General features: G+C 37.7%; 1 protein-coding gene across 1 annotated transcript in view; it reads right to left on the bottom strand.

Annotated features, from left to right (window-relative positions):
* LOC140241720 (uncharacterized) overlaps positions 1-14,581 on the bottom strand; it is a 105,670-nt gene that overhangs the window by 56,116 nt on the left and 34,973 nt on the right. Inside the window, exons 3-7 of the mRNA XM_072321468.1 lie at positions 13,835-13,906; positions 11,957-12,002; positions 10,062-10,178; positions 9,361-9,392; positions 7,337-7,579 (exon numbers count right to left, since the gene is read on the bottom strand). Coding sequence (XP_072177569.1) covers positions 7,337-7,579; positions 9,361-9,392; positions 10,062-10,178; positions 11,957-12,002; positions 13,835-13,906 — 510 coding nt within the window. The remainder of the gene's footprint in view (positions 1-7,336; positions 7,580-9,360; positions 9,393-10,061; positions 10,179-11,956; positions 12,003-13,834; positions 13,907-14,581) is intronic.

The raw sequence follows: 14,581 nt of genomic DNA on the forward strand, positions 1-14,581 counted from the left end.
AATCTACTTGGCCAACAAACCAAATAGAGGATATTCTGTATAACATTCAGCCGATGGTTATTGCCTTTATGGGGTCCTATATATTCATCATGGTGAAACACAGCCTAACATATGCGAATGTTTTACGCAAGAATACTTTGAATAGACCAGGTGGCCAGAGTATCAGGTTACATTGTACCTTATTGAATAGACAGGATGTTGATATAAAGACATTCCTGGACGCGCTCGTAGAAAAGTCGGGGATTATGAGCATAATAGAGAAGTTCAAAGGCCGATTACAGACGGTCTCCTTTTTTCTGCACCGGTCCATAGAATGCATTTGCCTTCGTAGAAAGCGCTCCAAATTTGTGCAGAGTGATTCAATTTTGTGAGAGATGGACCTGTGATAACCCATCGCTTCAATTGAACACTTTGTTTAGGAGCAAGGTATTTTGGGCAATAAAAGCATGAAATGTACTTGTCTTATCTCATGTGTATCGATGAAATCAAATGTTTTCATGCTGCTATTGAAGTGGTTTATTCACTTATCGTGCCAGCGTAACATATATATATATATATAAGGATATATATGCATTTAGGTAGGACTACATTTTTTCATTCCATTAGACTTCGCGCACTCATGCACACTGCAACATTTTCATATTCATAAACGATTGCAGCAAATGCTCATTTCCTTTATACATTATGCTTATTGAATGAGATTAGTTCTTCATTTCTTTCTTGTCTTTTATCGGGGGATGACTGGTACTGTATAAACAATTAAACAAATATTGATTTACACTCATGACATAAGAGAAGAACAATTCAGCAAAATTAGCCGTCTGTTATGAGAGATTGAAGAATGCCAGGAGAAATGTTGTTTATTTCAACAAAGATATTGCCATTTCCTTATTTTCTCAAGTGATGTAATAATTTTAGGCCTTCAAGCCTGTGTGGCTTGTGCTTGTCATACTTCTATGATCATGTCGGCTTCTTCTACAGCTGCTGGAGTATACGCGATGGCCAGCCTTTTTTTTTTGTTGTTGCTAAATTGAATTAACTTCTGCGTCGAATTCGGGAATGGTCACCTGCGACCCTGTTTGAAAAGACGCTCTCTCACATGGAGACGAATTTGAATTGTCTACGGGCATTCTAATTTGAATACGTTTTTTTGAAGTGATAGGATATAGTGAGAGGAAACTGAGATTGAATTATGAACATATTCATGGCGCTATCTTTTTTTTCTTTTATTTTGTCGACGAGTTTGAATTACATAACTGTAAAATTAGAAAACAAACGTACACACACACACGCACACACACACACACACACACAGAAAAAAAATGACTATGAAATCTTCGCATAATGTTAAACCATTTTGAACACTCGAATATGCCATTTTCTCTTCCTTTGTAATACATTTGCCTCGATTCGTGCTCCTTCATTTTTATCTCATTGCATCACATTACTTTCCTTTCCAGCTATCCACTATGTCTTCTTTATTCTCATCATCTTCAATTAGTCGTCTAGATTGAATATCCTCATCGATGGTGGCGATCACTTATCCAAGATACTTTGCCCGTATTATTATGTATAATCTAATAAGATATCACCATAACACAGATTATAGGCAAACCTAGCCGTGTATAATATTTCATTTCGTTTGCAAAAGTGTGTTAAGATTACCATTCATCGAACAAAATTTAGAAGACCAGCCTATTTTATTTTTCTCTCTCTATCTCTCAGTCTTTCTTCTTATCGCATAGACTCCGATGTTTCATAGGCAGACCGGAAGAGCTTATCAATGTTCCGTCAACTGACTTGAACATGTGTTTTATAAGATCATATAGTTGTAAGTGAATATATAATTATATAAATATATATATATATATATATATATATATATATATATATATATTCTCCACCCTTTCTCATGTCTCTCTCTCTCTCTCACACACACACACACGCACACACACACACACACACACATAGACAAAACAATAATCTATCCCGTTTGCTGATGACTTTTATCATATATATCATATCACAGTACACTGTGTAAGATTTAATCTCACTTGATGTGTAGTGAACAATATCTCATCCCGACATTACGGTGTATATAGGGTTGAAAGTGAATCGTGATTGCACATAAACTTTGCAACATTAAACCCGACAGGAAACCTACAAATGCGCTCGTTGATCTCCTTTATTGATCCCATGGAAACCTAAGACATATAATTATGGTCGAAATCTGGAGGCAGTCATGATAGATAAATTCAAAAAGAAAACGTCTCTATACAAAAAAAAAAAAATATATAAATAAATAAATAAATAAATCGTGGATTTCACAGGTTTAGTCATCATTAGTTGTCAAAGATTGCGAGAAAGGTGCAATGATTTAATTGAATATTGAACATCCCATCAGGCTTTTGTCAACATTATAAAAATTGTTGAAACAAAACCGAGAAACCAACTCAAATGGAAGATTAGTTCGCGAAACTCAACTTCGATGTTGCTTGAAGTTGTTGTTTGTTTTTCTGTCATACTTATGAATGACAGCCTGCTTATAAGATCGTTAAAAGAATCTATATACTTGACCAACGAACCAAATGGAGGATCTCTGTATAGCATTCATACAACGCAAGAGCCGATATTGCTACTACGGGGTCCTATATATTCATCATGGTGAAACACAGCCTAACATAATTACGCGCGTGTATTACGCAAGAATACTTTGAATAGACCAGGTGGCCAGAGTATCAGGTTACATTGTACCTCCATGAATAGTCAGAATGTTGATACAAAAACATCCCTGGACGCGCTCGTAGCCGCCATCTGAAAAGTCGGGGATTATGAGCATAATAGAGATGTTCAAAGGCCGATTACAGACAGCCAGTTTTTCTGCACCGGTCCATCGAATACACTATAATGAGGTGCTTCGTATGTATTATGTAACCTTTTTTACGGACCCCAATGATTTAATGGTTGTTGGGAATCGAATGTGCAAGTTCTCATGTGGTTGTTACCAACATTTATCATAGCATTTATACTTCGACAATGACATACGCTGCAATAAAGCGAGAAACAAGACATATGGCAGAAGTGTTTTGTTCTTTTCTATCTCTTTCTCTCATACGCTTAGCATTCACGGGAAATTGTATATAAAAATTACGATGTTTGATATTTTGATGCTTGCAGCATTTTCAAAGAAACCTTGGGATAACTAGACCGGTGGTGTAATGTAAAACATTTTCTTGAATAAAGAAACGATTCAATCAATATCTATATATATTTGTGTATATGTATATAATATATATATATATATATATATATATATATATATATATATATATGAAGAGTTTGTTTGCAAAAACCGATAAGTCCATATTTGCCAAATGGAGATATTTGCGTTTAAAGATCAAGAAAAATAAAGAGAATAATAAGAAAATTTTTGCTTCTTTTGACCATAACTTCAAAAATATACCTTTATATGTAGTGACCAATATATCATTTAAAAGGTATTATTTTGTACTTTATGACAGATATCGTATTTCAAAATCTTCAAAAATGGACTTATCGGTTTTTGCAAACAAACCCTTCATATGTATATTTATATTTCTTAATCTATGTATATGTATTTTGCCAAGATTACAAACCTATCGAGACGGAAACTGTTAATATACCGACCTATCCTGCAGCGACAATGTTTTTTTTTTATCTCCTGCTTACGACAATGTGTAAGCTCTACATATATTTCAAAGCTTTCGGGGAATATCAGAAAGGACAAAGAATGTGTGTGTGTTTTTTTTTTTTTAAGAGAGGCAAAAATAGTAAAAATACTAATACACCATACTGATAATGTAACAATATGGAACATCTACAATGTACATTTATTATTACCTTTTGAGTGATCATCAACATCATCATCATCATCATCAACAAATGGTTCCCTTGATGTAATTATACAATAGCTTTTCTCTGTTGTTGTTAATTGTCATTATTACCATGATTATTTCTACACTGTTCAAGTTATCGAGTGATAAAGACACACATACAACCACACAATTTTTCTAATTTCTTTGCAAGGAGAGATACATGTACACACGGTGATGGTACTCCATATTCTTAGAAAGATTGCAAGTGATCTCTGCAATGTAGAAAATCGTCCATTTTTGGACAGGCATGAGTGTTTACATGTAATACGCAGTTGCACAGACTTGTAAGGGCTTTCATTGAACATTGTACAGTGTGTACATCGTATCGTCTTCTCGCGATCGCTTGCAGGCACACAGGCATGGGCACGGATCCACAGACATGGACACGCAGGCGCACACATAGTCATGAGCACACACTTACAAAGGGGATATTATTATTTACAATGCATGCACGCACGGCCTCCAATGGATTCGCACGCAGGATGCTAGTCCACTGCCTAGACTGCCTTCGTATACCGCCAATGAGGGCGTATGAGAGAGTGAAAAAAAGATAAGAGTCCCGTGTCGGGACTAGCAGGATGCTAGATTCGCACGGACTCGCACGGTAGCGTGCCAGCACCACGCACGGTACCGTGCCAACACCTCGCACGGTAGCGTGCCAGATGGTCCGCACTCGACGGTGGCACGCAGCCGCACGGAGGCGCACTGACTGGCACGCAGCCGCACGGAGGCGCACGAGGTCGCACGGGGGCGCACGGGGGCGTACAGAAGCGCACGCACCCGCACGAGGCCGTATGAAATGGCACGGAGCCGCACGCACCCGTGCGAAACCGCACGCAGCCGCACGAAGCAGCCCCGTGCGCAGTGCGTGCGGGAGTAACATAACTTAATGGTCTGACTGTAGGTTTACATGGAAAGATCATATCAACCACCTTACTAGCACATTATCAAAAATTTTTGGTGTCTTATGGTAAAAGATATTCTCCCACTTTGTATACTGGTTACTTACCATGCATGATGATTTTGCCCATATGGAATTACAGCATGGGGTCACTATGCCCAGTACTTGCTTAGAAATTGATATTACAAAAGCATTCAATCTAAATAATTACTACACACAAATTATTTTGCATACAAGGCTTATGAATTTTGCATACATGTGCCTTTAATTTTTGAAACTTAAAATGATCTAATTTAATAATACTGTTATTGTGTACAATAGAAACTCAAAAACAGTGCCTAAAATATGAGGTCTCAAGAAAGTTTATTTTATCAAGGCCCAATCATCTCGAATAACACTCAAGGAAAATATAAAGATGTAGTTTCACAATTACTTTCTAATTTCATCCAATAAAGTATTTTTCCTACGGCGGCATTTTTTCATGTTACACACACACACACACACACACACACACACACACACTCACACAAACCAAGTTTTTGAAAGGTAAATCTTTGCCAACACTTTGTTCTCCTTCTCATCTGATTCTTGCTGCGTCAGTGCTTTCATCTTGCCATGTTTTTTAATTTTGTGCTGCTTATCTTTCTTCTTGTCTCTATTCATATTCATATACATGTCTTTTAAGTGAAGTTACAGAATTTTTATGATGTGAATTAGAAAGATGCAGTCCACTAGGGTTTGACTAGTGATAGGCCAAGGGACATTTGCTGCATTTTTTTTCATTGTCTTTACTATTTTCTATTTTACAGGAATAGTCCTTGATATTATTTGTTTCAAAATTGTTTGTGTATTTTTCTGTACCATGTTTTTACATATATGTACACCTATGTACATTTGTAAAAGATGTGAAATAAATTGAATCTAAGAATCAAATTCTGCATCTTGTTTGGAACAATTGATCACATAGTAATGATTACAGGTTCAATATACTTTAGCTATGCATATTTAAAGTGTGTGTTGGATGATTTTAGGTTGCAAGATGCAAACTTATTAACAAGTGCATGACTCAACAAGTTAAATGAAAATTTTCTAATCATTGTGAGCATTGCTACATCACTGTGAGTGGTACATGTTTGTATACATGTACATGTCGTAATTAGAACATCTTTGGTGCCGAATGATATTCTTTAATCCCATGTTATTTGCAATTATACCATTTTTTTTTTTCTGCACACATTGTACACTTGCATGAACTGCACATCTTTGTTTCACTTTGGACGTTTTTCTCACCCTTTCATCGTTCATATTGGTCACTTTAAATCACTAGCCACTTGGGGATATGATCTACAATAACACAAATTCACACTCATAACACCTCTACACATACACACACTCGCACACATTGTACACAATCACATGCACACCAATAGAATGTACTGAAACTGAGCACTGCACATCTAACCAGCACTGCATAAACCCTAAGTCCTTTTACATTTGCAATTTTTACTTCCTTTTTTAACATTACTGTGCTCATTTTTTCTTCTTTTTTTTTCTTTAAGTATAAGTGCACACTAAAGTGATTCAGTTTACTGGTAAGGATGGGAAAATTTACATATCATGTGAACATCACCTGACTTATTGCAAACAAATACCTACAAGATTTTAGTAATGATGATTCTACACAAGACAATCATTTAACTTGTGTTTCCTTCATAGTGCTTCCATAATATAATACATATAAAATAAATTTTTTCATTCATGTTTTTTGGTGTGTGTTTCTAAAAGACCAAGTTTTCCATACACACATTCGACATAAACATATTCATGCTGTACTCTAGTGGTAATGCCATATCAAACAGCAGTCTTGATATTCCCTCAAGAGCAAGTGCATGCCTACCTCAATATTGGGATTGCTGTGTCCTTTTTGATCACCGTTTTGTGTCTGGTGTCATGGGGCTATGTACTTGTTTCCATGGATATCAGTGGGTTTGATAACTGTGCATGGTTTAGTGTAATGTCCACATACTGGGCTTCATGTTAAGTGGTTAGCATTGGGCCAAACCAACTACGGCATAAGCAGGAGCCACAATTACACGGGAGAAAAACAGGAGGAAAACACAAATTAAGCAGTGACCACTGTATATGCACACATATTATCATGCATAGATATCAGAAATGCAAACACACACATAAATACCAGGGCTTGACACTAACTTCTCTCTTTTTTTTTTCTCTTTTTTTTTTTTTTTTTTACTTTTTTGTTGTTGTTGCTGGTTGCCAGTTCAGGCAGCTAGAATCTTTCAATATGAAATTTTGGTACCCCGAGAAAGTAATGTAGTGGCCCAAAATAAACAGAAACATAGCAATCCATTCTAAATCTTCAGTGCCTGAGCAGGCCACCAAAAGATAGCCTTTTGGGAAATTTGGTTGTCCAACATCAATTTTCAGTGGGCCCTGGGCCACTGCTAATGTTGAGCAAATGTCGATCCCTGCATATACACACACATTCAAGGAGACTTACTTCTATATTCTCCTTGTTTTCGGTGGAATCTTCTCCCTCCTCATCCTCGTCGTCTTCATCATCTGATGACTCGGGCACTACTGTTTTCTTTCCTTTTTTCTTCCCTTCCCGTCCGCCGTAGCGCACCTCCTTCTCCTGACGTTTTCTCGCTTTCCTCCGTTTCTTCCGCTCCTTTCGCTTCTCTTTCTGTTTCTTCAGCTTCTCTTCCTCCTTCAGTAACTCCTCCGCATGTTTCTGGGCCTCCTATAATCATACAACCAAAGAGATACACATCATCATTTTGTGAGGTTTTGCATACGCCATGTACATTTAGCAAGTCTACATGCATAATTCTTCGCACATCGGTACTTACCGACAATATCGCAAATGGTTAAATTTGTGAATGGGGGGTACAGTAATGAACAGAGAAATGTATGTGTGCAAGTCACATTTTTGTCAGGATCAGAGTCATTTTTTTTTTTTTTTTGAGTTGTTTAATTGGTGAACAGCACCGGACTTGCAAAATTTGCGAAATAGGAACCCGTGAAATATACGGTGTATACAGTTATAAAGTCATGAGTACATGTATTTCTGTCAAGTGATGTGAGCTGGAACCTGCTAGCATTCAAGTTGTATGCCTGTATTATTCATAGCACTAACTTCGCTTATCCCTTTTGGTAAAGGCCGTGTCACACCAGCCTTGCGTGCGACTTGCAAAGAACAATTTTGACTACCCGGAGGTCCCCGTAGATGATCCGCACATGAAAGTACCTAGCATGTATCTCAAAAGTAGTCGCCCGGAGGTGCGCACGCATATTTTTTTACCCGCAACCGTGTTTAGGCCCTGTCACACCTTTCTGGGCAAGCTACTCGGGCTTGTTACGTGTAGGGATTTTCTAGCATAGCGGACATTCCTGAGGGCGGAAAAGGATTTGTGCGAGTCAGCGCATGTGTCTTACTTGCTGGACGCGTTATACTTGCGAGTATACTGTGTGACCTTTGTACCAGTCGCGTGGGGGCTGACAACTCAGTGAAAGGAATTCCTCTATTGGAATGGCTGAAATCCCACAGAATTTCATTATCTTGGCGGCATACGGGACTGCGAAGTACCTGCGTGGGAAATGCCTGGGAAGTACTGCCGCTAAGGGTCTCCTACTGGCGTTCTGCGTGGACCTCTACGGGCATTCCCGCGACTCACCCGGAAAAAGTTTTGGTCATGCTCAAAACTTGGCTGCGGTTAAATCGGACTTGCGTGAGCACCTCCGGGCAACTACGCGCTAGATACTGTCAGGTGCGGACCAACTGCGGAGAGCTCGGGGGAGTAAATTTGTTTCCCCGCAAGTCAAGCCGCAGAAGTTCCCCCGTACGGTATGACAAGGCATGAATGAAAATTGCAAACATTCTTGTTCGCCCGCTGAAAATCTTCTACGTGCTGGAAACTGCCTCCTCGCCACAAGCCCGCGTAGCTTGCCCGGAACAGTGTGACACGGCCTTTACTAGAGAAGTAAGATCCGTAAAGATTCCTTTATTTGAGGGATTTGAAAAAAATATCAACCTCAACAATAGATCAATGTGCTAGAGTAGCAGTGCAAATAAGAAGCACAACAGAGGATAATAATGCATGCAGGCAGCAGAGCATAAAATTCACTTGTACAGAACATTCTTGTCAGAGTCACTAAACTTCAAACTAACATTCCACATGAATTCTTAAGGAAGACTGTACACAGTGATCACAATGAGTATAGTGCAAATAGTGGTAGCAGTTCACATGCACACTTTCTTTGACTAGATCCACATTGTCAAAGCACTGCCACACATTTATGTAAGTTTTCACAAAAGACAAGTTACTTACAACTGCAACTTCACAATTGTGATAATGAAACTAAGCATGTACTTCAAAAAAGTGCATTAGCATATTTCTAGAGTGTTCTACACTCACTACAAAGAGTCAAGACCAGACTAAATAGCAAATAATTTACAGACAGACAACCGAACTGCTACATGTATTTCATTAATTACTCAAGGGGTACAGATAATGGACTTACATTGAATGTTGGTCTAGATGACTGAGGGATTTCTGAAAAATAGAAGATGAGAACAGCAAAGAATAGACCTTGTTAAAACACACAGAAATACTGTGAAATAGATGGACACAGTACTTCACAAAAAAAACACACCAAAAAAAAAAAAAAAAAACCAACAGACTGGATGGTTCTCTGAAATTGAAGTTACGTTCTTCACATCTTAATAATCAATTTACAATGGACAAAATTTTACAAATGCTTATCATGCCACAGTCTGCTAAGGAAAGAAAAAAAAATACTTGTATACGAAATATCCTTCATTGCATGTTCACCAGTTAAAATACAAGCTATTCACAGTAACCAAGCTGTGTACTGAATACTTAGTGTTCTCTGCTTATAAATGTATACCTGTCAAGCTTGTTTTGATTTGACAAACATGCTTTTGGTCTAAGCTATCAACCTTGAAGGATCATAGATATTTTTCATCATCATTTAAAGGACTAGGACAACAAAAACCTCAGTGTCGTATCAAGTTTAAGCATCACTCCACGCAACAGTAATGTGTTACCCCATCTTGTCCCATTCTGGGCAGCTGGATGAGAAATGGGGCACTATGGACCAACAGCTGAAAAATGACTACTGGTGCTGTTACGTTGCTCTCAAAAACCTGGGTTTAATGGTGCCCATGGACTCTCGGATTGAAGAAAGACTTATTTGCCTACCATGTTCTCGACTCTTTTCCCATTTTTCATATCCCCCGGATCGGAATGCCTCTGGTCTGAACTGGAAGTCTTCGCTGCTGTCGCTGTCCTCATCAGTGTCAGAGAAGCCACCATATCCTTAAGGTGCAGTAGGAACAAACAGGATGAGAAAGTGAAGAGACCAAACTACAAAACATGCAATGCAACAAATGCCTTGGAAGCATAATATTGTATATCATGTGTCTGTATTGCTTTCATCACTGATATTTTTTCATGCATACTTCTGGGCAGAGGGCATTTCTGGGCATATTTCTGGGCAATTGTCTCTACAACTTTTTGTGTCAATTTCGTTTTGGAATTAGGATATGGATTCATTCAGATGTTACTACGATCAAACAATAAAATACCCAAATGATTCCCCATGCACATAATTCAGAGTGTACATCATCACTTTCACTTTCACTATCATTTTGTCAGTTCAATCACGTCCGGTAGAACAGCATAGATAAAATTTATCATTAAAATCATTATCATATCCTCCTTTCTTTTTTTTTTCTTTTAAAAACAAGCACAAAATTTTTCTGCATGAAATCTGTTTCACTAATTGATATATAGACTTGGTAAAATACCAAAACTCATCTTTTCCTGACTTGGTTTGCAAGTTTCAGTTATAAAAAGACTTCATGCATACATCTACTGGCTGTATTTCACAAAATATTGGTACTGTGGAGTGACATAAATTATGCTTATTACATTGTAGATCACTTCAAAAACAACAAAATGCACACAAATGGAAATGTATTATGCCAACATCACCTCAAAGTGTAACTGGTACTACATGCAAACACAGTACTTCATGGTAGTTGAGTTTACAAATGGTAGTTTTAATATTGAGAAGATGATTATACCATGAGATTCTCTCTTATCCGAAGGTATAATAAGCAAATAATCAATGTTGGTGAAAGTGATGGGACAATCTATCACTTCCGAGGCGATCTGTCTGAAGCGCAGCTGAGGAAAGATAGCGTACACATTCAGATCGCCAAGGTAGTGATAGTTTGTCTCATTGCCTAAAACCAAAAGTTGATTATTTGCTTTATATTCCACATCTATATTCCCGTTTAATTCCACATCTCAAATCATTTCAACTGTCGGGAACAAGACGGGGGGGTGGAGAACAACACAGCTAGATCTAGTTAGACTAGACTCCAAGTCCAAAAACACTAAAACTGCAGATCTGTAGGGCCTACGTTAGGTCTAGCGAGAGTTGGAGAGTCTAGACCTATTACTAGGTAGTCTAGGTATCCTTAGGCCAAGCCTTAGGGCTTAAGCTACGTTCACTTACCAATCATGTTTTTGCTTAAAACGCTGGACATTCTGAAACACGAGCAAGGCAACCTGTAGACTACGTGCACGCACGGTACGAGTCAACTTTAGATGTAGGCTGGCGATACATTACAACACGGCATCATCTCACTGTCGCTACGTAAAAGTGCATTGCACTGTGGTCTATCACTTGACCCAGGTCAATTCAAAGACCACAGTGCAACTCACTTTTATTTTGCACGTACTCAAAATTGTAGGTTATATCACACGTTAGGAATGTGTGGACTAAGAGATCAGCGAAACAAAATGACTATCATCATAGAGTGTAACAAACTTTTCTTCCCAGGTGATGTGATGGGCAAAACTACGCTTTATCACGTGATCAGCTCTTGACCAATCCTATAGCAAGATTCTTAGTATGTGGAATACATATATTCCACATACTAAGAATCTTGCTATAGGATTGGTCAAGAGCTGATCATATATTCCACATACTAAGAATACTAAGAATAGCTACATCCAGATTGCCTCGGAAGTGATAATTTGTCCAATCACCTTCACCAACGTTGATTATTTGCTTAATATCTTACCTCTGTGCCCACAAAATACATGTGCAAAGATGTCAAACATTTCCTCCTGAAAAGAAAGAGATAATGAAGAAAAAACACATGAATATTTGTATGCTATCTACATAGGACATGCATATAACCTAGACATTTTCCAGTACACAAAGCAATATATATCCCAAAAGACAACAGCAACATCAATCTATCTTATATCTGCACCAAGTGACATGATTACAATTATCGTTTTTTTTTACATTTAATGGAAATGTTTGACAAGAACTCCTCTGCAGATTGACTTTTATGTTTTGATCTAATATCGGAAGAAGATTGACATTCTTTCTAAGCACCTTTAATAGACCACAGAAATAGAGTTTTTGCTTTACATGTTGCATAAATTTAATAGAAATCAGAGAGAGTGCTTTATATCATGGTACCCTCCTCTACATAGAAGGCAAAAGATCTTTATCAATTCCACCTTCCCCATGGTCTATTTTTTTTTTTTCATTTTGAGAACACCATACAACATGACCTAACCACAATGTGGGGATTCCCTCCTGCAGGATTGTGAAACACCATTCACTGTATTCAATGACTGACTGAATGAATGAATGAATAAATTAATAGTGCGGTATTCATTTCCCAATGCTTGAGATATAGTTTCACTTTGTCAATAGACCTCAATTTGTGCTGCTATGCCTGCTATGTGATTTTCCAGAAAAATCAAACTGAACACATTATACCGATTTGATAAGGCCAGACTTTGAAATTCTTATTAATGCATTTTCTTTTTTGATACATGTAGGATGAATCAATTAGTTCCAAAGTGGACTACCTATAAAAAACAAACTCAATAACAGACTGAAAAATAAGCAGCTGGATATACAATGTATGAATGGCTACAGTGTTAAAGTACAGTTCGACCTCGATTATCCGGCCTCCTTTTATCCGGAAATCTCTATTATCCGGATGCGTTCACGCAGTGAAGGACTTTTTTCTTTCATCCAAAAACTGAGAAAAAACAGTGACTTTCATGGATCTATTTCACTAATTTCATAAGATGTGCATGGTAGGTTTCTCAATATCTAATGAGGTAAAACATGTATAATTTTCACATAAAGATATACTTTATTTTTGTGAAGAAGGGACTACAATTTTGCGCAGGCTAGCATAGATTATACCACCGTTGCGGGGTACGCTACCTGCCCAGCTGCCAGTGCACTGGGGCGGCAGCTTGGACGACAGCTATATGCATTAACATTGTGTCTCCCATATCCGGCCAATTCGCTTATCCGGATGAGTGCCGGTCCCGACATGGCCGGATAATCGAGGTCGAACTGTATAATGATACATTAATCTAAACATAATGCATGAATATCAAGAAATAGATATAAATAACATTTATTGTCAAATATCAAAGAAAGGCATCACAAACTCGCATGTCTGCCTGAATGGGAAAAGATAACGGCTATTTGTAGAGAAATTGGAATGTTTTAACAATTGCTGATCATATGTATTTGAAAATTGTCTAAATGCTTCCTGTGGCACAGATTTGCCACATGAAAGTTTCATTGCTACAAAAGAAATGCAGTTAACTGTTCAACTGATATGCAACCATGCCACTTGCATTCTAATATTAATCAATTCTTGAGTATTTCCTATGCTCTTTACTTTTCTGTATGGGTGTGTGTCTGTTTGTTGCTATTGTTGTTTGTGATGTAACTGTACAATATCCAGTGATGTTCATCTCACAAATAAAAACTCAATTCTAATGGGAAGATATTATCTATATGTTATGGGAATAAATCAGCCTTATATTACTCTGTCAAACACAGAATCTCTATATGGCATCAATGAATTTCCATTCTGTCGTATGTTGCAGGAGCAGAGAAACACATTTCTTACCATGGTGAGGTTGATCTCAACATATTCTGGCTTGGTGAGTCTTTCATAGGCTGAAGAGATCTCCTGAAATTTCTGCGATTCATTCAAAGGAAACAAATATCATGAAAATCAAACCTCAAATGGCACAAATACAGTGTTTGTGTGCAGAAGCCTATTTGAAGAATTCTAATTAACAAGGAATATAAAATCTAAGGGACATGTACATGTGTAGTTTCACTACCATTACCTAAAAGCATTGCCACGTAATGTAATACAGGGCCCTGTTTCATAAAGCTGTTCGCAAAGTTACGAACAACTTACGAGAGACTGGTGATCAGTTCTGATGTGCTATACTTATCAGAATTTCCATAATTCAGCACAAGAACTAATCACCAGTTGCTCGTAACTGTAAGTCTTTCATAACTTTACAAACAGCTTCATGAAACACCCCAGAAAAGTTTTGCAAGGAACTATTACACTCACAAAAGTAAAATGCACATGGAAGTTTTTGTCTACGTAATGCAATGAATGCCAGTGGCAATGCAAGAAAGTTTCATGCTTGGAAAAAGGCTGTCAGCTCCAATTTGCAAACGTTTCTGGATTTACAGTCCCATATCATTGTTATTTTGTTATTTTTTTTTTACACCCAGGTCTATGAGTGCCATCTTGAGTGAAGCATCTTGTTCAAGAGTGAATGTATCAACATGATTTGGACTGAGGATCTACTGTTTACAGATTCACAGCCTCATCCACTTCATTACAGTAATA

This window comes from Diadema setosum, chromosome 18 (assembly GCF_964275005.1).
Source record: "Diadema setosum chromosome 18, eeDiaSeto1, whole genome shotgun sequence".
Classification (NCBI taxonomy): Eukaryota; Metazoa; Echinodermata; class Echinoidea; order Diadematoida; family Diadematidae; genus Diadema; species Diadema setosum.